At 40.6% G+C, this 22,932-nt stretch overlaps 1 protein-coding gene across 3 annotated transcripts in view; it reads right to left on the bottom strand.

Moving 5' to 3' along the window:
- Nucleotides 1–1,092: 1,092 nt before the first annotated feature.
- TRPM6 (transient receptor potential cation channel subfamily M member 6) overlaps nucleotides 1,093–22,932 on the bottom strand; it is a 174,724-nt gene continuing 152,884 nt past the window's right edge. For all 3 annotated transcript variants that reach the window (XM_043891277.1, XM_043891278.1, XM_043891276.1), the window contains 6 exons: nucleotides 21,782–22,068; nucleotides 21,301–21,383; nucleotides 20,344–20,549; nucleotides 13,562–13,613; nucleotides 8,354–8,460; nucleotides 1,093–5,858 (listed from right to left, as the gene is read on the bottom strand). In XM_043891277.1, coding sequence (XP_043747212.1) covers nucleotides 5,725–5,858; nucleotides 8,354–8,460; nucleotides 13,562–13,613; nucleotides 20,344–20,549; nucleotides 21,301–21,383; nucleotides 21,782–22,068 — 869 coding nt within the window. In that variant the 3' untranslated portion in view covers nucleotides 1,093–5,724. The remainder of the gene's footprint in view (nucleotides 5,859–8,353; nucleotides 8,461–13,561; nucleotides 13,614–20,343; nucleotides 20,550–21,300; nucleotides 21,384–21,781; nucleotides 22,069–22,932) is intronic.

Genomic DNA, 22,932 nt, shown 5'->3' on the forward strand with positions numbered 1-22,932 from the left:
GTAACATCCCACAGGTGACAGTCTGGAGCTTCCCATCCAGTGGCCGAAGTCAAGTCCTGACTTTCAAATCTGTGTTTCAAACCATCATAGGGATTCATGTGGTAGTAATTCTGAGTGTGCTGGTTAGTACTGCCTAACGTCTATGCCACTGATTGGATGAAGCTTTAAATTCTGGCTCCGCCTTGGATAGCTGACTTAACTAAGCTGCCTAACTTATAAGCAGCTTTTTCAAGTCTTTGTAATGGGCATTTAGCACAATGCTTAGAACATAATGAGTGCTCAACACCCATGCCTTATAATAATATTAAAAAGTTATCATTATAACCATTATTATTGCGGGCAATGACAAATCAGTATAATGTAAACCCCTTAATTGTCTTGGAGACCCTCAAAGACAGAAATGGATCTTATTTAACAAGTCTAACGTTAGGGTCAGGACATAACACATGGTAAGGCTCAATAAGTATTTCTTAAATAGGATATATACTGATCGGATGTAGAAAACTAAGGTCTACATTGTAGTCCACACTTCTCTTCCAGTCCCCTACGATGTCCCCAGAAGCCTTTAGCAGCAGACAAACATCTCATCTCATGAAGCCCAGCCAATGTTCGTTTTCACCTGTAACACTCGGGTGATCTCCAGAACACATCAGTTTCTACTCTCTCAATGAAATGACTCACCAAGTCCTGCCATCTGTGATACCCTCTGTCCTCTGCCACAGAAGATGGCCAGCGGTCATTCCTCCTCCTCTCCACTGCTGCTGCCCTCATCTCTTCTCATCCCTTCCTACAAAATTCCAGGGTCACATAGGCAATTCCAAAGCATCGCAACAAGGTAACAATTTCCCAGGGCTGCCATGACAAAGCAGAAGACTGGGTGACTTAAACAAGAGAAATTTCTTCCCTCCCGTTCGGGAAGCTTCGAGTCCAAGATGTCAGTGTGACTGATTTCCTCCTAGGCCTCTCACCTTGGTTGGCTTGCAGATGATGCATTCTCTCTGTCTTCACATGGTCTTCACTTTCAGTGTATCTATGTCTTAATCTCCTCTTCTTATAAGAACAACAGTAATATTGAGTCAGAGTCCACCCTGATAATCCCACTTAAACTTTATTACCTCTGTAAATACCTTATTTCCAAATACAATTATATTCCAAGGTACCTGGGGTTAGGATTTCCACACATGAAATTTGGGGAGACACGATTCAACCCAGAACACACACCAAGGATTTCTTTAGGTTACGAAAGCATCCTGAGGTTCTGTGACCTCTTACTGGTGACCAATACGGAACAAAGAAAGAGATTCATTACAAGCCAAAGTGCAATCACATGATACCAATGATGATTCCCCCCAAATTCCTCCAATGAAAGGCAGTTATTATTATGTCCACATTGGGACAGTCATTAGCCAAAGGTTTTCTACCATAACAATTGCATGAACTTTCTGATTATTAGTAGCAGATGGAATTTGTAAAGGTTCAAAGTGAAACAAACAAATGAACAAAACCACTAGGGGAAGATGAGAATGCTGAAGGAAGTTAGTTACTAAAAGATGTACAAGCCATAGGCCAGAATTTTCCTATTACTAAACAGCCCTATACTGACAAAATCTAAATCAGCATTAATTAATTTTTTTATAAAACATCAGGCCTTACAAATACCAAGATTCTAAACCTGCTCTTTTTTCATTCTTAAAAATATCATCAATGATGGTACCAGATTTGGGCTTTACTTATCCTGGAAGGCTTTCTTTGGGCAGAAGGTGGCCAAAGACTTTGGCTGTGTAAACCCAAATCCATCAAAAAGAAAATAAGTAGGAGACACTGTGAAATGGTGAACATCATGATTTTGAACCACTTAATTAAGCTTGAAAATAAAAAGGGAGCAATGAGCTTTTTCCCCTTGGAAAGAGAAACAGCAGAAACCACTTTTGTGTTTATACTAGAACAAGTCCACTGAGCATCCTCTGTAAACATTAAATAATGATCACATAATATCAAAAATGAAAGCCCCTTATTATTTATTGAACTGGATCCCATGCTCACAAGAAGGCTTTTAAATGAGATTCTCAAAGGACTTTATAAATGCTCTCTCGTTATTGTTCACCTCTGTTTGAAAAGGTAAGTATCTCATCCTCATTTCAGAGTTACGGACTAAAAGAAAGGTTAAAAGAAATATATAAAATTAAACCAAATCTGCCAGTGATAGAGATCAAGGGTTGTTATCCCTTGAGGACTTAAAGTTCCTTTTGAAAAATTAAGCAACTTCACTAATTATTTTTAGGAGGGCATGTCACTAAAATATACTTTATCTGTACATCAAGGTCTAGGAAGAAAACTCACAAAATAATAACTGTGCTAAATAAAAAAAACAGTGTGGCTTCCAGAACCCTTTCTATTCTGTGTACCCACCCATGTGGCTGGAGATTTGAAATGCTATTTAAGTCTCATTTTCCTTCAGAAGCTAACCTCTGTGGAATAAAATGCTGTTAAGGGGGAAAAAAATCTTTTCTGTCATTTGACTTTAACTTATGATAAATTAGCTTCAACTAGTTTCTTAGAAAATTGCCCAAGAAATGACTACAGAAAATTAAATACCAAGACTTCAAAGAGGCAAACACACAGCCTTCAAATTCCGACCTCAGAGAATAATCCTTCCTTTCTCATGCTTTGGAGAGATGTGAGTAAAGAAATCGTACTAGGGCATGGTAATGAACCATCTTTCAAATGACTTTTCTATCAATCTTCTTTTCAAAGGGTAATAAAGTGATGATTATTTCTAGGCAGTTTCTGGGAAGTTATCATCTCATTTCAATAGTCACCAGTAAGAAGGATGGTAGTCTGGTATTATTGCCATGACGATAAGGGCAAGAACTGGTTGAGAATTCAATAGACAAGGTGTAGGTTGTTAAAAGCTATTTCCTGGAAAATTAAAACAGAGAGAGATCAAAAGAATTGTGTTGGGTCTTAAGGAATTGGTAATCATTCCCTTCTAGATTAAAAATGCAAATCTGATTTGTTAACTAGTAAATGAAATCCATTATCACGTGAAGGTTTTATTATTTCTTTCAACAAATAAAGTTGAAAGCTTATTACATGCCAAGCTTTGTGGTAGATGCTGGTGACTGATGGAGAAAGGCTACAAGCCACGACGGGAACATCTATGTCCTGACTTCTGGAGTGTGAGTGATCTCATCTAAAACAATAACAAACAGCAACAACAAAAATTTTTTTTCAACTTTTCATTAAATGGCTGTTAGGGAAGTTTTAGTCACCCAGAACTTGTTTAGCAAGGCCACAGAAAATAGCATGGTGAGAAAGACCCAAAACTATATCTGATCTCACTCCCCAGAGTTATTACTAGAAGCTTTAAGATGTCATGGGGCAGAAGTTATCCTAGGAACACACAGCCCCAAGAAGGGAATGCCTGTGCTCAGGATGCCTTCAGGAAGGACTCCCAAGAACCTAGCTGTTTCTCTGGTCCCCAGATTCAGATGCCATCTGTGAGATGGGCTTAGGGCTCCTATAAGGATGATGCAGTCCATTTTTCCTCAATGGTTCCTAAAACCATCCCAGCTATGTCTTTTCATTTGCCCTAATTCTCATATCCCAGTCTAAACCTACTGCTCACTGGCAGATAGAATATGGGACACATCTCTGCGTCCAACACTCCCCCAAAAGTCAAATTTTTCAGCACTCACCAGAAATCCAAACCTGGAACAACCACCAAAACAGAAAGAAATATAAGACATGCCACTTTTTAAGGGCAAAGAAATGTTATGTGCACTGCACCCTCATCTCTTACACATTACAGAGAAGGCACTTAATAAATACCTGTTGAATAAAATTAACCAAATGAATGAATTCATTCATTTGTGGTCATGAATCAAAGTCATGATTATCACATTGGTATTTTCCTGTCAGCTATCCCATGGTGACCTTTGTCCAGGGTTTCATCTTTTTAAAATGCTATTCTGGTGATATTTTCTTAAAAAGAGAGACACAAAACCACAACACAGAAAAGAAAAATCAAAATGTATTTTTTCAAGTTCCATTCCAGGTAACAGATATTTGACCAATGAATTAATGCTTTCTAGTATGGCCTTGGATATGAAAATTGCCTCTTTCCATAGTTGAACACGGCTCTGAAGTGAGTACCAACAGATCTCTTGTTGATTTTCATAACAGGATAAAGCAGTTAAGCTATGAAGAAGCATTAACAATTTATCCTCATTGCCAATCAAGAAATCACCCAGATTTCCCACCTCCCACCACCCCCAAGACCAAAGTAAAGGGGCTGTAAATCAGCCATCATGCATCTCACAAAAATCATACACTATCCTTGGCAAACCAAACCCTTGGCTTCCCATCCCCCTAGCTTTGGGCAACATTTCCCCACAGTATAACCTAGGAATACAGGAGCACTGATCTGAAAGGAAGCCAGCTAATGTAAGGGCTAACGGTAAGGATAAGGTGAAAATTTCAAGCCCCAGGAGGCTTGTTGCTGATAGATTGGAATGCTTTTTAATGAGGAAAGGAGATGGGGGGGTGGCGGGGGGAGGTATCCAGCCCTTCAAGTCCTCCTTGGGGGAACAGTTTGTGCTTGTTCTGAGGTAGGGTGACCCTTGATAAGTGTGAAAGAGGGATGACTGATTGCCCAAACATGTTGTACAGTGTGGCTTCCAGGGACCCTTTCTTCAGGCTTCTGAAACTGATCACATGTGTTCAGGCCATACTTAAACTATACACTCCAGCACTCTTGAAGCCACCAGAACTCTGCACTGCAATGAATCAAAATGTTCAAAGCAGGTTTTCATTCAGAAACCCCATCTTTACGTATATGACCTGACATAGAGTAATTCAGCTTGTAATATTATATACCCAGCTTTGAAAAAAGGGAGTAATTCTTAAGAGGTTGGCTTACTCAACTCTCTAACCAATAGTGTCCCTGAGCTTAAGGGAAGGGAAAACATTTCTTAATAATTGCTCGTTTTATATATTCTTGTTCCCTTAAAAAAAAAAAGAAAATGCTAGGGCATTTGTCTTAGATTTCCCTTTCCTCTCTTCTAGAGAAACCTGAAATGCCCAGTGATTATATGATCCACTGATGATACTCAAACTCAGTAGATAGCACTAGGATGCTACCTTTTCACTGACTGGTTTGTGCAGGAGCATCCTCCAGTCTGTGCAAGTACACCTTCTCTCTATTGTTTTCCCTTCTGTCACTATATAAAGCCCTATGCTGCTGGAAAGGAGAGAGGAGGAAGTCAAGTGACTTTTTTATGTACAACTATATACATAAATACAATATGGGGGTTAGGTGATGAATAGCAGTGGAGGTTAGAGTCTGCACACAGAGTGAGAAAATAAATTAATCTGTCTGGTTCTTTTAAGTGCCCAGCATTCTGCACCAAGGAATGAGGTATGAAGGAGCAGCTTTCCCAGTTGATTCATCCAAATGTCTTCCTGTGCAACTTGGGCATGATGAACCCTGCACAAGGGTCAATGTCTAGGAAAACCCATTCATCAAACAACAGGGAAGTCCTTGGACAAGAGAGACCTGAGACTCGGAAGGCATGTCCCAGAAGGCCCTCGGGGTAAGGCCGTTCTGGCAGAGGCTCTGACATCATCAATGTTATATCCCCAATCTATGTTACCATAGAGTTCATGGAAGGCAGGGCAAAGGCTGTCATCTTCTTACTTCTGTTCTGTTTTTTTTTTTTTTTTTTACAATCGTGTGAGGTCCTCTGGAGAATTACTACCCTCTTCGCCCGCTGGAGTCTCCTCAGCTGGTTCTATTTTGATCTCAAGTCCAAAGGCAGAACTTATCCTTCCAGGAGAGTAGTCATTTCTTTTTAAGTCTGCAAGGAAGACAGTTAAGACAGTGATAGGGAAACCTTAAGAACGTGATGTTCAGATAGATTGGACTTTAGGCCAAGTGCTCAGAGAAGACTCTGCTCCCTCTGATGTGTGAAACTCAAACCATCAACCCTGTCCAAGGTATACCCCACCAGGCACATATGTGACTCTAACTCCCAAAGGCTGTGTTCACTGTGGCAAGACTCGGTTGCTTGGCTCAATACACAGTGCCCTTGAGACATGACGTGGCCAGAGTTAAGTGAGGCCATACTAGAAACAGGGCATTTTCACTGTTGAATGATGGCAGAGTCAGACTGTTCAGTCAAAATGGTGGACTTGAGACATCATTGCTCGGTTTTCTGCAACAAAAATGGACCTCAGGTTTGGCTGAACCTCTAAAAGCATCGTCCAATGATCAAATTCTCTGCTTCCTGAAGCCTCCTTCTTTAGTTCAACAGGGAAATTACAAGAAATCATTAACAAGGGCAACCCTTGGGGAGAACTTAAGGACAACAGTGAGCTTTAAATGTTTGGATATCATGGTATATACCATGTTGATTAAATTTGTTAAGCTTAAACATACATTCCTTTATAGTGTTTTAATATTAAATGGGGACTATCTGGACATAAAACTACTACATACTATAGTTTGATAGTAGCCAACACTTATTACGTTGCTTCAATCCTTACACCAACTTTATGAGGTGCTATCATTCCCAGCTCACAGATGAGAATGAGGTCCAAGGTCACAAAATTAGTACAAAGCATTCCTGGGATGTGAGCTCAACCTATGGACTCCATGCTCTTATACACTTTCCAAAATGACTTCTCTTTAAAAAAAAAAAAAAAAAAACACACAGTAAAACATAAACAAAAAGAAAAATCACCCCTACTCCTGTTTTCTGAGCTAAGCTTTTTTAAATTCAAATTACCAAATGTTCGAGTAAATGAGGATATTTCTTATTTTCATTTAAATGTGTTAACTAAGGTTTTGAAAGGAAATAAGGTTTAGGTTTAGACATGGAGGAATTCTTGAATGACTCAAAAGTCACCATGGTAGGGAAAGGCAAAAGGGAAGGAGGTGGAGGAATCTTAACCCTACAGAAGAGGTGATGGAAGCAGTGAGTTACGCCTCAAATTTCCCTTAATCCTGGCTGATCAGATATAGTCCCTGTGTCTTCAAGAACAAGAAGTGGTCCTGCCCAGGAAACAATGACTCAGAACCGGGAAGAGGTCAGCACCTGAGGATGCTGAGTTAATGAGCTAGATTCTGGCCTGTGATCATAGGCTGGGAGATACGTGTCAGCTCCTGCCTCCCAGAGGACCCTTACCTGGAGGCCTGGATGTGGCTCAGTCCAGCCCCCGCTCCTTCCTGGGCTCTTGCGATCCAGACAGGAGGTCCATGGGCAGCTCAGCCAATGTGCCGAGGACTGTTCTCTTTGCCCACTTCCACTGTGTGGATTGTGAGAAGGGGTCCTGGGCAGCCGCCAGATGACAGCGAGACCCCACTCTCTGTACCACTCGAGTCTGACATCCCCACCACAACCTCCCCGGCCGACAAGCTACTCCCTGCTGGAACTGGGAGCTGTTACCCATCCCAGTCTCCTGCTGCATCGTGCCCACAAGAGCAACTCCTACCTTCAACTCCAACAAGATTAGAAATTGCCTTTCTTTGCTGTAAATTTTCACCTACTCCATCCTAAGTTACAGTGGATGTTGATCTTTTACTGATTTCCAATTTGGGGTCCAATCACTAATGATAAGGCTGGAAGGGCTACTCAGCTTAAAAGATGTGAAATTCCATTTTAAGAACAAGTGTGGTACAACCTTAGAGAAACAGGGAGTGAGCTGAGACAGACATAAAGCATCCCTTCTGAGATAAAAGGAAAGAATGCGACAGAGCTGGGGCTGCCAACTTGGGGCCCACAGACCTCCGGCTGTTGCCTTTTATGTTAGGAATATTTTTCTGTGCTGAGTCTATTAGTCTTAGAGAAAGCATGTCACACTATCAAATCAGATTTTAAAAACATATCTTGTAATGTATGTGGACAGGGGTAAGTTTTTATCATAAAAGGCACTACTTTAATTGATAGCTGTCACTTCCCTCCATGCCCCAGCCTCCCAAATGTCCAATGAGTAAATAGGAACAGAACAGAAATACTGTGGGCATCACACAAGATCCAAGGGGTGGGGTGCGGTGGGGGGAATCTGCCTCCATCCAATTTTACCCCCAATTAAGTAGGTGGAACTTTTCCCTTAGAGAGACTGTGACAAGCATTGGACCTGATGTTGTTTTATCACATTTTGGCAGAACCTGAAGTAAATCTCTGTCCTTTTAATCCCTTGAGAGACTTGAAAAATTTGCAGTCAGAAAGTCAGGCCTCGACTGCGAATGAGATAAAAAAGTGATTAAGATTTTCTACTCCATCCCAGGTTACAATGGCTGTTGCTCAATGAGAGATTTACTTAGAGAAAAATAGAATTGTTTGGGGCATACCCGGGAGTTTGAGCTTCCGGCAGCAGGAGTTGCAACGATGTTTTGCAATGAAGCTTCTAATTGCATCTTCCCCTAAGTTGGCTGGTCCAAACACCATTCCTCTTGATCTAGAGGAAATATCAGAATATCAATTAGATCACAGCTAAGAAAAAGGAGCTCAACTAGGATTCTCTCAGATACCGAACAGTATCCCATAGTAACCCAGTAAACTTGAAGGAGCCAACAAAGAACAGAGCACTTTGGGGAAGCAACAATGTTAGGTCTGCACATTTAAAATTCAAATGCACTTCAATCTTTGTACCCAACTCCAAGACCTACTGTGAAACTCATTTCCACACTAATCTGATAGAAAAGTGAATTTTCTATATACCACAGTAAAACAAAATACAGTGAGACCCTTTTTCATGCATATGGGGTGAGAGAATGACATTCACTACCAACTGTTCTACTAGAAAACCCGAAAGGTAAGTATGCAATAAAATAAATTTGCTATTGGAGAACCCCTTCTGAAAAGACTGATGTGCATTATTTCAAACCCAAATACTGTTCTGCACATAATCAATGTCCTCAAACACAAAAGCCCAACAAAATCCGACACCCAGGATTCATGGCTCTTTCGATAGCTCCTTCTACTCTGCAAACTGCTATGGCCGTTTTCTGGGCTCTCAGTGAAAAGACGTGACAAGTAAGAGACAATGATTTTATGGAAGTAAACTTAGGTGACAAAATTACAAACAGAATCATATATAGTAGGCACATTTTGACCACTCTGTAAGTGATCTATTATAGATTCTCATAATACTATAAAATTATAATAGATTCCAGGGTCAAAGTTTACCCATTATTAGATCACATACAAGCACCATTCTTCGGCTGACATGCTACACACCATGGAACACAGCACATCAGAAATACCTCCAAAGAAACTTTATGAAAGCTAATATTTTATTTTAATGACATGCAGAGTGGAAAACAGCACATTTTAAAATCTGAACTCAATTACCGCTCTTAAATACCACGTCTTAAGAAAAAAGAAAAGCAAACTATCACAAAAGGAAACAATAAACTTTGCTTCTAAGGAATGTGGTTTTTCAAAAGGGACGTGGTGTAAAAATGGACTTTTTTTTTCCATCTGAGTATTGAAACATTTATCTCAATTTCCACTTCCTTTTGGCAGAATAACAGTAGCTGCTCTGAAGATGTGCCAAGCTCAGAACGAGGGCTGATGTCAGTTTGATCTCAGATTGCCTCTTTGCTCTGAGGCGGGTAGGTGGAGGAAACCTCTTGGGAAGATGACATGAACAGACACCCAGGATTAACTTTCCTGGTCACTCAATCGCCCTTACACAATACAGCTCTTGTGGTGTTTACCAGGCTGCATAAGCTGCCTTTTGTTAACTATTCCTCTTTCAGTCTACACGGTAAGGAATCACTTCTTTAAGGTGAAACCAAATGTGGCAAAGAAGTAGAATCACACAGTATTTAGTACCAGAATTCTATGATGCTGATAATATGAAAAACAAAGGTGGTTTTTGAGTCATTAAAATTGCAGGATTCCTTTTTTAGTCTCTCTGGCATGACCCTATTGGAATATATCACTCTTTTGCCTTCCACACTGCTATTTCTTTCCCCCCAGTAAAGCATGAAAGTTCCCAACTTAGATATGCAACACTGATTCTCAGATAAAAGCTGTAAACAAAACAATTTCCCTCTATGAGCTTTGTTAAAGTTAAGACAAAATAATCAAAATTACTGTAATATGTATGTATCAGGGGTTCAACGACTCCCTGAGCGGTGGAGAGTGAAGGAAGGTTGTAGGGACACTAATACACCATGCCTACAGCCTTGCAGTCTCAGACAACCATGTCTGAAAAAATATACAACTGTTTTCCAGATTTTTCACAGCACAGGAAAGCAGGTGGTAACTTGGTTTCACATTCGAGGAAATGCTAATTAGTGCCATGTACATAGAGATTTACTAAAGAACATCTCATCATTATCATTTCATACTTGTCAAATGCCTGAAACCATCAATGCAGTAAGTGGGGAAAAAAAAAAGATGCAATCCCAAACTACTAATAACACTTGAGGCAACCTCCACTGAGGGTCAGTGACCTGAGGAACCAAGGTGAGTGGCCAGAGAGGATTTGTGAGAGAAGGTGTAATGATTTGGTCTTCGCATGCAAGGGCAAAGTTCACATGTTGGGGAAAGTTATGAGACAACAGGCATTAGAGACAGTATCAGAATTTGCATCACAAAATATATTCCCTCTTGGTAGAGGATCATTCCTTTTCATTGACCCTTTTCTCCTCACAGGCAAGTTACCATCTCCACTGAGCTTCAGTTTCCTCATTTGTGAACAGGGATTGAAGACATTTCCTTCTAAGGTTACTGTTAAGAGTAAAATAAACAACATGTGACAGCACTTGCTCCTCAAACTTTTTTTTTTGGTGGGGCGGGGGGCTGTAGGCTGCACTGCGAGGCATGCAGCATCTTAGTTCCACTGACCAGGGATGGAACTCACGCCCCCCTGTAGTGGAAGCATGGAGCCTTAACCACTGACTCTCCAGGAAAGTCCCTCTCAAACTTTTATTTACACCAAATCACCTGAAGATCTTCTTTTCATTGGAAAAGACCCTGATGCTGGGAAAGACTGAAGGCAGGAGGAGAAGGGGACAGGATGAGATGGTTGGATGGCATCGCCAACACAATGGACATGAATTTGATCAAGCTCCAGGAGATGGTGAAGGATGGAAGCCAGGCATGCTGCAGTCCATGGAGTCACAGAGTCGGACCCCACTGAATGACTGAACAACAACAAAGGCAGGGTCTCAGGAGGCTGCATTTCTAACCATCTTCCAGGTGATGCTGGTGCTACTGATCCTGGCCCATGCTTTGTGTAGCACAAGTTTAACATATAAGAGGCATCCGGAAATGTGAGCCTCATTGAACTAATCAGATGTTACTCTCCACATTGTGAGAAAATAGTACTTATTATCTTCACCATGAAGATGAAGAACATTTGCACCAAAATTAGGTGACCCCACAAAACCAGACAGGCTATAGTGATACCAACCTATCAGTTTCCAGTGTTCCCATCCTCAGTCATTAAAAAATGTTTGCTATAAGACAGAGGCTCCCAACCCTGACTGCCCACATGGGAAACTTTTGAAAAATACAGACATCGGGGTCCCATCCTGAGATTCTGACTTGAGGATAATTCTGAGCAGCTTTTTTGTTTAAAGTTCCCTAGGTGACCCTAATAGAAATTGAGACACACTGGCTTATAGAATGCAATTAAATACTCAACTGTCAAGAGGAATAATATAATCTTCTTAGAATTCGAAAAGTTGGAAATATTCAGGTCATATTAAATATACATACCAAGGTCAAATTTAATAAATGATATACATAAAGTATACATAAACTTGATTCATTATATATGCAAAAATTTTCACTGCAAAATTATAAAAAGTTTCTACTACAAACTCTTGGGCATACAGGACCACTGAAGAAATAATACATATTTTTAGCTAAAAGAATAGCAAAGCCTTTATCTGTACACTAAGGGTTACAGCATGAACTCCAGGGTCAAATATCATGGGGTTTGGATGCAGAGGAGCAATATAGCTCACTTTTATTTTCTCTAGCTCACCTGATTCAAAGAAACAGCTAATACACTTTTAGATGTACCTCCTTGTAGAGACACCTACAGATGGTACCATATTTAGATTAAATCATTCAGTAAAAGAATGTAGCATTAAAGTAGTGAATAATTACAATATGAGTCCATGGGAGGGAAATAAGTTTCAGAGTTCATCATATAGAAATCACCCATTTTTATAAATATACACACACACACACACATACACACACACACCTCACAGACCAAGTTTAGACACTTAGGACAACTAAGAAATTAAAATGTCATATGCTGCTGCTGCTGCTAAGTCGCTTCAGTCGTGTCCATCTCTGTGCGACCCCATAGACGGCAGCCCACCAGGCTCCCCTGTCCCTGGGATTCTCCAGGCAAGAACACTGGAGTGGGTTGCCATTTCCTTCTCCAATGCATGAAAGTGAAAAGTGAAAGTGAAGTCGCTCAGTCGTGTCCGACTCTTAGTGACCCCATGGACTGCAGCCTACCAGGCTCCTCCGTCCACGGGATTTTCCAGGCAAGAGTACTGGAGTGGGTTGCCATTGCCTTCTCCGATGTCATATGCCAGCAGTTCTCAAAAGTGTGGAGTTTAGGCCAGCAGAATTAGAATCATCTGGGAACTTGCGACATTATGTGAACCCATCCCAAACCCACTGAATTAGAAACCAGGGGCAAAAGCTGGAGGTAAAGGGCAGCAAACTGTGTTTTAACAAGCTCTCCGGGTGATTATGATGAAAGTTTATGTTTGAAAACCACTGTCGTTTTTCTATATTGATCCATCCTTAATCACCACTTTTTTCCTTAATCATCACTTCTTTTTACTCCACCTTTAATACCACCTCAGATCCTTTACTGCCAAGTCCTCCCAAAAGTCTGCTCATGGGATAAAATGTCCATGGGAATTCAAAGGACAGGCAGATGACTCATCTCTCTGTATAATTTACCATCCTGAACTAATAGACAATCTGATGACTCCATATCTAAGCCCCACAGTTTGGGCCTCTCACAGATTTGCTGTTACTAAATAGCACACTTTCTGCCCCCAGCTTTAATTTTATAGGCATGTGATGGAAGACACTACCCATGACAAGAATACAATGACTCCATTGTGACGACAACAAAGGAAACTGTCTCTCCTATGACATTGTCTTCAGGTCAAAGCCTATAGAGGCTGAACTTACCCATATTTCTCTTTTGTCTGGGATACTAGAAAACTCAGAGTCAAATCTGCAACAAACTTCTGGCTACAGCATTGGTCTTTATATAATTTCCATTTTTGTGTATGTACTAACAACTTCAGATTTAATCATATTCTGCTTATTTTTTGGCCCTCATTTCCTAATCTATGCATTCTTCAAAACTGTATTTTAAATCTTACTGTATTTTATCATATTTGGATACAGATATTTGGGGATATAGATACAGGCATGGACAAAAGCTGCCTCAAAATTTTCCTAGGATCTAGGCAAGATATATAAGTGCTTAAAAATTATGTTTAAGAAATCATGTACAATGTGTCAAATGCAATTTTCTAAGTGATAAATTAACTTACTGTTTGTCTTCAGGTTTTATTACAGATGGATCTGTCAAATTTTCTCCAACACCTCCAAAGGAAAAGAAAATTCATTTAGTAAATGGGGAGTTTCACTTTCTCAGAAATTTAAGAATATAATAACCAAGTTTTATTTCCTTTCTTTAAACCTATATCCACACTGTGGTAAATTCAACATCATATGAATTTACTATACTATAAAACTTGTCCAAGCAAGTTTGAAAACTTTAGTTAATGCACTATCTCCTGCAACCCCCTCTATTACGCTAATAATAAACCTCTAGGCTACAAATGAGTGCGTTTTGAAGTGTTCACAGTTACTGACAATGGCATCCATCATTCATATATCACTCGTATACACTAGACAGTCTAATTTTATTTTTTCTAACTCTTGGCAATCATGAAAGACAAGTATTAGTATGCTGATAGCCTTATTTTACCAATGAGTACACTGATGTTCAAAGATATTAAGCAATTTGTCAGAGGTTGCACAGACCACAAGAGGTCATAACAGGATTCAAGCTGAGCCAAAGCCTGTGCCCCTCTGCCTAGTCCATGGTCTGTTTAGATGGAGTCCATCAGTGCTCAGCAAGGTGCAAGGTACTGTGTGGTTCTGCAGATACCCACCTCTGGTCCATCAAAGACACACAACAAATGCTATTTTTATAACGTTTAGAAACAGAAGAATACAAACAGCCTGCATTCTTGATCTGGGTGCTGGTTATACACATGTGTTCAGTTGTGGAAATTCTTTGAGATGTACACTTATGCTGTGTGCACTTTCTTGAATGTATGTGATCCTTCAGCAAATTTTACTTCTTTAAAAAATGGCATGAAAGCATAAAAAGACAATGTAAGTGTAATTTCAAACAAACGTTTATCAAAATAAGGCTCAACATCACAGTGAATCTCTGTTATTAAATGCAAGTGGTGATGAGACTGACTTCCACAGGCACCTTTTTCACAAGTGAGCCAGTCAGACGGGTTGAGTGCACCACGTGGGCATAAGCCAGCAATTTCTGAGACCATACTCTAATCAGCACTGGTTCTCCTGGCTTGGAAGAGACCAACCTCGTGGGAAATCTACTTAAAATTACATAAAATGTAAAACATTATTATGTGTTTCTATTTGGTTAAAAAAAAAAACATGTTTATAACCACTACTTTAAAAAAGAAAGATTTTTACCATGTTCTGTACTTTTTACCATATACTGGCACCTTTCACAGGAAAATGTAATCCTTACAATTTATAAGCCATTCCCCTGAGAAACTGACTTCTTTAGGAAAATAACCTGTTTTAAGTGGGGACAGGGGGTAGGGGTTCCAACTTTTTGTATCATGATACTCTTTGTCAGCCTGATGAAGCTAAGGGAACCCCTTCTCAGAATAATGCTTTAAAATGCGTAATTTGAATACATAAGATTACAAAGGAAACCATGATATTGAAATACAGCGATTAAAATATTTTTAAATAGTTTTGCAATACATGTGCTTCTTTATTAGCACATTAGCTAACAGGATCAAGCACAAGTCTAATAACACTATAACATTCAAATAATAAAAATACAACCTGTATTTTGAGAAAAATATTTGTATTTGCCATGTTAACATCTGTAATTGCTATTGCAAACAGTCATGGGTATTGCTAATACCACTGTGGTTTGCTGTCTCCACTATAATTGAAGGGAATGATAACTTTCAGCTATAGATTAGTATAAAGGTATAACCTTAATTTGTTTTTTCATCAAAGTTCACAGACCCTCCGAATTCTACCCAGGGACCCTTTAAGAACGCCTAGCTTAGAATCTCTTTGGGCACTGATTCTGAATAAGGAAAGGGAAAATAAGTCTGAAACATAGGCTCATGGGGAAGTATGCAAATATGCTATCCTTTTTAAAGAAAATGTCATAGGGAGAAGCTGGGCTCTTTATACTTTTCTCATTACAGATATAAGAAGAAACAGCCTAGCAGGACCCTAACTATATATAGCAAACATGCAGTAAATAAAAAGAACAACTTTGTTTAACTATTTTAGTAAATAAACAGCACTATGTAGTAAACAAAAAAACAGACATCCCGTGTATGACCAATAGAGAGTGAAGGCCACAAATCCTTCACACATTTAAGCTCAGACCTGATTTTATGCCTACAGCTTCCAGCAACGATGAAAGCTTTAGGCAGATGTCTGAGTAAATTGTAAATTTAAGTTGGAGATATGCACAGTACTGAAAGAACTGGAGAAAGGGAGACTTTACAGGGGGAGAAAAGTCTATCAAAATCATACCAGTTCCCATTTATTTTCAGTCTTGCAGGCCTGTTAAATAGGAAGAAGTCAAAGGGTCCGGGTCTCACTCACAGCCTCATCACTCTCTAGCTGTGTAATCTGGACACCTTTCATCTCTCTGTGTCTCAGCTGTATCATCTGAAAGTGTGAATAATCATGGGCCTTATCCCGTAGTTACTGAGAGGATTACAGGAGCCAGCATATACAAACTGCTTAGCAAAACATATGATTCAGAAGAAGGTGAATCATGTCAACTGCTATTTTTATTGTCTTTATTCTATCAAGGCACTTCCCTGGTGGCTCAGTGGTAGAGAATCTGCCGGCCAATGCAGGAGATGCAGGGAGACCCTCTGCAGGAGGAAATGGCTACCCACTCCAGTATTCTTGCCTGGGAAATCCCATGGACAGAGGAGCCTGGTGGGCTACAGTCCTTGGGGTCGCAAAAAGAGTCAGACACGACTGAGCAACTAAACAACAATTCTATCAAAAGTTCTTGTGAACTAAAGTTCTATTTTCTTACCATTGGTAAAACCAGGCTCTAATGACCTCACTTCCCTGAGGTACTGTTTGCTAATGAACAGAACCTGCTCTAAGACTGAGGGTGAAGAGTACCCACAAACCTCTACATCCCTAAACCCAATCTGACAGCTCAGAGCTGAACCACTAAACGTATCTATTGAGACCCGTGAATGGCAGAAGGGGGAAAAACAGAACGCAGTTCAGAGAACCAATCATGCCGTTCCACCACGTCCACGCCAGCCTCTCCCGGCTACACAGGAGTCACTCAATAGGCACCTGTAACACAGGTGCCTATCCCACCCACACACCTGTGTGTGTGCGAGTCGCCCAGTCATGTCCGGCTCTTTGGGACCCCACAGACTGCAGCCTGCCAAGCTCCTATGTCCATGGGATTCTCCAGTCAAGAATACTAGAGAGGGTTGCCATTCCCTTCTCCAGGGGATCTTCCCAACCCAGGGATCAAACCCAGGTCTCCTACATGGCAGGCAGATTCTTCACTGTCTGAGCTCCCAGGGAAGCCCACCCACACAGCTAGACATCTGCAAAACGAGAACATTTTAACATCTAAAAATTCCAGTGGTGCCTCTTTACTGGCATTCACAGCGTATGTGCCCATGTACAGGCAACACACAGTACGCCCTTATGAGAAGCTCAGAGACTTACATTCTGATCCCAACCGCTTTGGGATACATCAGTGAACTTCCATATCTATGGAAAGAAGTTACTTTCCTTGTAGCAGCAGAATGTACCATGATGCTGCTGCTGCTAAGGCTGACTTATACTGAAAACTGCTTTGTTGAATAAAAAATTAATAGCCCCAAAGGTTCTTTGTGTCGAGCCTTAAAAAAAAAAAAAAAAAAAGACGCCATAGACCACTGTAATTTCAAATACAGTTGTTTTTCATTCCTATTGCTGGAAATAAAATACTGGATTTCATGTGTAAAAATGATTCAGGCGCTCACATGTAGGGTTTTTAAATAGGAGGAGATGAATACTACAGCATCATTACAAGTGATCAGAAATTAGTCAAGCCCCATAGATAAACCTGTGGCTGATTCATGTTGATGTCTGGCAGAAACCAACACTCTATTGTAGAGCAATTATCGTTCAATTAAAAATAAATAAATTTAATTATAACAAAAAGAAAAAAACGAAATTAGTCAAGCCTCTCCCTAAATTCAGCTTCCTAGCCTGATGTGGCAGCTGCTGAGTTATGCCTGGCACTCTCTGGAATAAAATAAAGAGAAGAAAAGAAGAAACTGAAAGAATAAATGGGCAGAGTATTTCTCATTCTTTCTTTCCCTCCAGGCAATAGGGAGCCACAGCAAGCTGATCAGGGCTTCATTCTACAAAGGCAGAAGCTGGGATGTCCTTTAAGTTACCACCAGGACCACACAGCTAAGAGTAGACCACCCACAACTGAAGAGTAACTTCCATGTTAACAAGCCACACAGACATTAACACTGAGAACAATGACTACACTTGCTGGGTCGGGAACTTGCCTCATTTCGGCCCCTGAACAGCCCCGTGAGTTAAGTGCATAACATGCTTTATCCCAGTTACAAATGCGGAAGTGGAACTCCAGGTGGCTGCGCTCTCGTCACGCAGCGAATTCACGGTGGAGCCAGGAGTCAGCCCCCAGCACCGTGGCTTCAGAGCTTCTCCTAACTGCAGCTCACTGGCCTTTCAGTCTCCACTCCCTGCCACCCAGGCAACGCACATTGTCTCTCCAAAGACTAGAAATACGACGCAAATAAATATAAAACGTAACTGAACTGAAAACTGTTATGATATTTTAAGACTATATTCTCCCATTTTTCCTTTCCAACCTGGTTTGAATTAAATATATTAAGGCACATAAGCCTTTAGCCAAGTATTTGACACAAAATAACCAGGAAACGCTAGTTAGTAGAGTAGTATTATAACTGCGTATAATTACTATTACAGGATTCACATTCTTCCATAAATTCAGGGCTAAACAATTGGCAAAACACTCCAATAAGTATCTCAATTTCTCCATGCTCATTCTATGATGTCCATTCTTCCCTTCTTTGAAGGTCAGTGTTTTGACATAGTTTATTTGGAGTGGCCTATTTCTGCAGTTCACATAATTGCCCAGTGAAAAAATAAAGTTAATTCCTTTTTCCCCCCAAGACTATCAACGCAGTATTTGTTCTGTTTAATGTCACTTTGGATTACTAAGAGACATAAAAATCCCCAAACATAAACATCATTAAACAAAAACCTATTCAAGTGGAATACAAAACACACTGAAGAGTCATCATTAATTCCTTAAAGTTTTTCTTTGGTTGTTTTTTGGTTTGTTTTTTACTTTTTAAACATCTCCACCCAAACCTCAAAGCACAGACACTCAAGTACAGATGAAAACAATCAACCTTTCCCCAACATGAGCTACAAAAGCAGATGCCTAGGGCATCAGTGTGCTGGGTTTACATGGATCATGTACTCGCTGGCTTAAAACTGAATCATCTTGACTGTTTCAACTTTGTTTATATTGCTTCTTAAAAATATTGTGTTTGAGGGTTAGAAATATAACTCAACCTTGTGAGCAGCACAGATATGAAAGGACAGAAGGACTTATGTGTCATTTGAAAAGTGTGTGTGTGTATATATATATATGCATATACATATATACAGACACATCCTTGAGCACATGGCACAAATTTCAATCAAAATGGGTTTGCAGTCTTAGTGAACATTGCTCCCAATGCCCCAGGATTGCCTGCTCATTTCATCTGTCTCCAGCCTCCAAGCCTGGTTTTGGCACAGAATCCCAGGTCTGGAGAAAGGGAAAAGTCAGAGGGGACAAGGGAGAGACCAGATTTTTTAAAAAAAATAAATAAAAGGAATCAGAACATGGTAACATTCCTAAGGATCTGAAACTTACAAAGAAATAAAAGAACAGTGACCAAGAAAGAGCATGGATGATCAAACCAGCTTAAGCCTGCATCCTGGCTCCCTCTTAGGTAGCTGTGCAACCTTGGGCAAGTTATTTAAACTTTCAGGACATAAATTCCCCATAATATCTACCTCGAGGTGCTGCTTCTGGGATTAAATGAGATAACTTCTCTGAAAGTTCCTGGGCTAAATCCCTTATTTGAAACCAAAGCCCCAGTCAGTGAGCCCTAGGACTAAACTTTGACCTTAATACATATCTCCTTCTGTCCCTTCAAGGAAAGCCTGCTAGAGATACTTCGTTTCATGCTGCAAGATTATATATCACATCTGAGGTGTTGCTAGTAGAGAGATGCACTGATCAAAGGCTTCCATTAAATAACAGTGCACTGTGTTGCCTCTCCCAGACCAAGTCTGTACTTTCAGGAACTCTTATATCAAGGAACACAGCAAAGAGAGCAAGCTAACTTATAAACTGCTGAAGTACTGAGCTCAAAATCATGAAAAGTGACCAGAATTGCAACTTTCCTATACATATCAATGCATGCCTAAGTGTTATTGTGAACTTAAGTCCAAAGAAAAGCCATAAAACTAGAAATCTAGTACAAAAATCATTCTCCCATTTAGATTAACATTTTAGATAACTTTAAGTTCTAGGCCGATAATCATCTGCCTATATCATCTGCTCCTGATCATCACTGTACAATGTCTCTGGCATAAACGGCCCTACCTCGTTTCAAAGCTAGACAGAGCAACTCCATACATGACCTATTCTGGTTCTCACCTGATCTCTCAGGACACCTGCCTGATTCTTCCCGCTTAGGACAGTTCCACAAACAGTAAATAAATTCAGAAAACAGATACCATCTTCTGTTTTCAAATTAAAAAAAAAAAAAAAGTACGCACTGCCAAGGAATGTCTCCACTGAATGATCTTCACTGTGACTTTAAGAAAGAGCTGGGGGCAAATGTAGGTGACAATGACAAGGAGAAAGCAATCTTTGGTCCGGGTTTCCTGAACTTTGCCTCATGCTTGTTCTACCAAATTCTCAGCTATCAATCACCTTGCAAATCTAAAACCAGCAGCTCTCCCCGAGTATACTCATAGGTCCAGTGAGAGAAAGCCAACATCAGCTCCTCCAAGGTGTTGCTGGGGGCAATTTCATCACCATTGTTGTTGTTGTACTTCCGGAACTCCCCCGTCATATACTTCTCGATGGTCAACCACTGCTGGGCTGAATGGCAGTAAATTAAGAAAACTTCCAGGAACCTATGAGGAGGAAAAGAGGTCACTGGTTTCCCACCAGGCAGCAAAGGTGTGAGTTATGTCACTGGACAGAGAACAACAGAGGAGATGTCCTAGCTTCACCGGGCAGCCCCAGTGCACATGTCTCTGCCTTTCTACTGAAAAAAATGGGATGCAAAGATTTGGAGCTTTCCCCACGCTCACCCACCTCCCTGCTCTTTGAGGAACTCTTATGAGTACTGGATTCAACTTTTCTTGCCTTGCTCTATTGAAGTTCCTTGTAAATGGAACAAGAAAACTTTACTGTGAGTCCTCAGCACTGAGCTATGTATGATCTGTGTTGCTAAACGAATCCAAGTATACGGAAACACTCAGGTGAAAGTAATAAGAGTTCAATCCTTTAAAGTTTCTAATTTCTATAAGATAATTAGGAGAGGAAACTATGCCTACAATAGAAGTGTTTTCCTGCCATAATGTTTCTGGATATTAGTAACAACACCCCAGATCTGCCTGCTTTCGTAATCGAGAGGTTAGTCATGGCCTCTGCTTGATCTGCTCTTTTCCACTCACATAAATTCAGTGATTTAAGCCAAACACCCCTGGGATGTCTACTTCTCTTTTTACTGTCTCTAAGAACGATCTAAAGAAGAAAACAAAATTAAGATCATGGAGAAATTCCCCATGAGTTTGGTATTTCTTGTGACCAACAGGGGTACAACAAAATTGATAGAAATCCCTACTTAAGATGAAGGGTCAGGTGCCAATATTTCCTCACCTTGGAGTGTAAGGAATGGTTTGTGGTTTTACTTGGTTGAAGGTATAGATCAGCTTTTGAGCAGCTCTTTGTTGTTGAATTTCCTGCAAAATAAGGAGCATTGATAAAAATATTGCTTTACTACCACATGCCTACTAATGAATGATCACAGAAATACTAGAGGCCTCCCAGGTCTCTACCTGGGAGGTAGAGACCCACTCCAGCTCCATCACTACCCACTCCAAAAGTAAAAGCTAAAAATAATAAAACACCACCATCTCCAAATACTGGAGTGGGTAGCTTTTTCCCTTCTCCAGAGGATATTCCCAACCCAGGAATCAAACCAGTGTTTTCTGCATTGCAGGCAGATTCTTTACCAACTGAGCTATCAGGGAAGCCCCAATTTCAAGATCTCTTGGGTTGAAGTAATGGCCTTCGACCAGGACAGAGCCAGATCCCCTTTCTCCGACCTGTCCATCTGGGCTCTGGGTCTCTGACTCACCCTGAGGCAAAGATGAAGCACAGTACTCTCCTGGAAGATTTCCTGCCACGTCTGCACAACCTCAGGAAGAAAGGACTTCACGATGAAAACCTGCCCTGGCTTGAGGATGTCATCCTCAGACCAGGTGCTAATGACTCTCATGGCTTTGCGGAGGCCACCATCCATCTCCTCCTGGGACAACACCTGGATCATAGCAGATCTCCCCCGCTGGGACCAAGAAGACATGCTTTTATCCAGATTCAAGGGGGAACTCTCCTCCAGCCTGTAGACCGTTACTTCTTCTCCTACTGCAAAGAGAGATGCAGGGAAGGGGTTCAATGAGACCTATGTCTGTGACATGAACGGCCTCCTAAATACCAACTCAGAAGAATCGATTCAGTTTCCCAAAGGATCAGAGGGGAATGGGAACTGCATCTGTTCAGGGTCAGGTACAGACATCTGGCTGTGTCAGAGTCCAGTGAAGAGGGAGAGGAAAAATGAACAAAGTGCCAGATGTCACATAAGAATTAAGTTGTTCTTATTATAGAGTATAACTAGATGAAAATAAAATCAGAGTAGCAAGGCTATGCTTCTTTTGTTAAAGACAAGTACTCTTAAAGAGACAGTTTAAACCCCGTGTTTATTATCATCCCCCTTCGGAGTTGTTTTAGAACTGTTTTTGTTTTTTTTCCTAACTGTCCCTTCCCTGACATTTTAATACCAAGGATATACTGTATATCTGTTTATGAACTCTGAGTGTGTGTGTATCTGTGCTTTACACATGAAAATAAAAAGATGTTTTTGCTCCCTCGGGGGTGATATTATCCCACTGAGATAGGTTAAAGTTAGAAGCAAAGTCATACCCCAGAACCTTTCCCTCCTTCCTTTGTGCCTTTGGACAAGTTATGTAAAGCCTCACCTTGCTCATCAGTAAAATGGAAGTGTTATTAGAAGAGTCACTTCATTAGGTGGTTGTAAAGATTAAATATAGTAACATGGCTAATATGAAGCAGACTCGCAGTTACAAACCCAATCCCACTTTAAAGATTTTACACCCACACGTTCTCTCACTGCTCTGCAGCTTCCACTTTTAGGCTGTTGAACAGGGAGCCATTCTTACGGGGCCTAGACTCCACCTAAAATAGTGTGCAACGCTTCCTGACAGAGGGGAC

The sequence above is a fragment of the Cervus elaphus genome, chromosome 29, assembly GCF_910594005.1.
Source record: "Cervus elaphus chromosome 29, mCerEla1.1, whole genome shotgun sequence".
Lineage (NCBI taxonomy): Eukaryota > Metazoa > Chordata > Mammalia > Artiodactyla > Cervidae > Cervus > Cervus elaphus.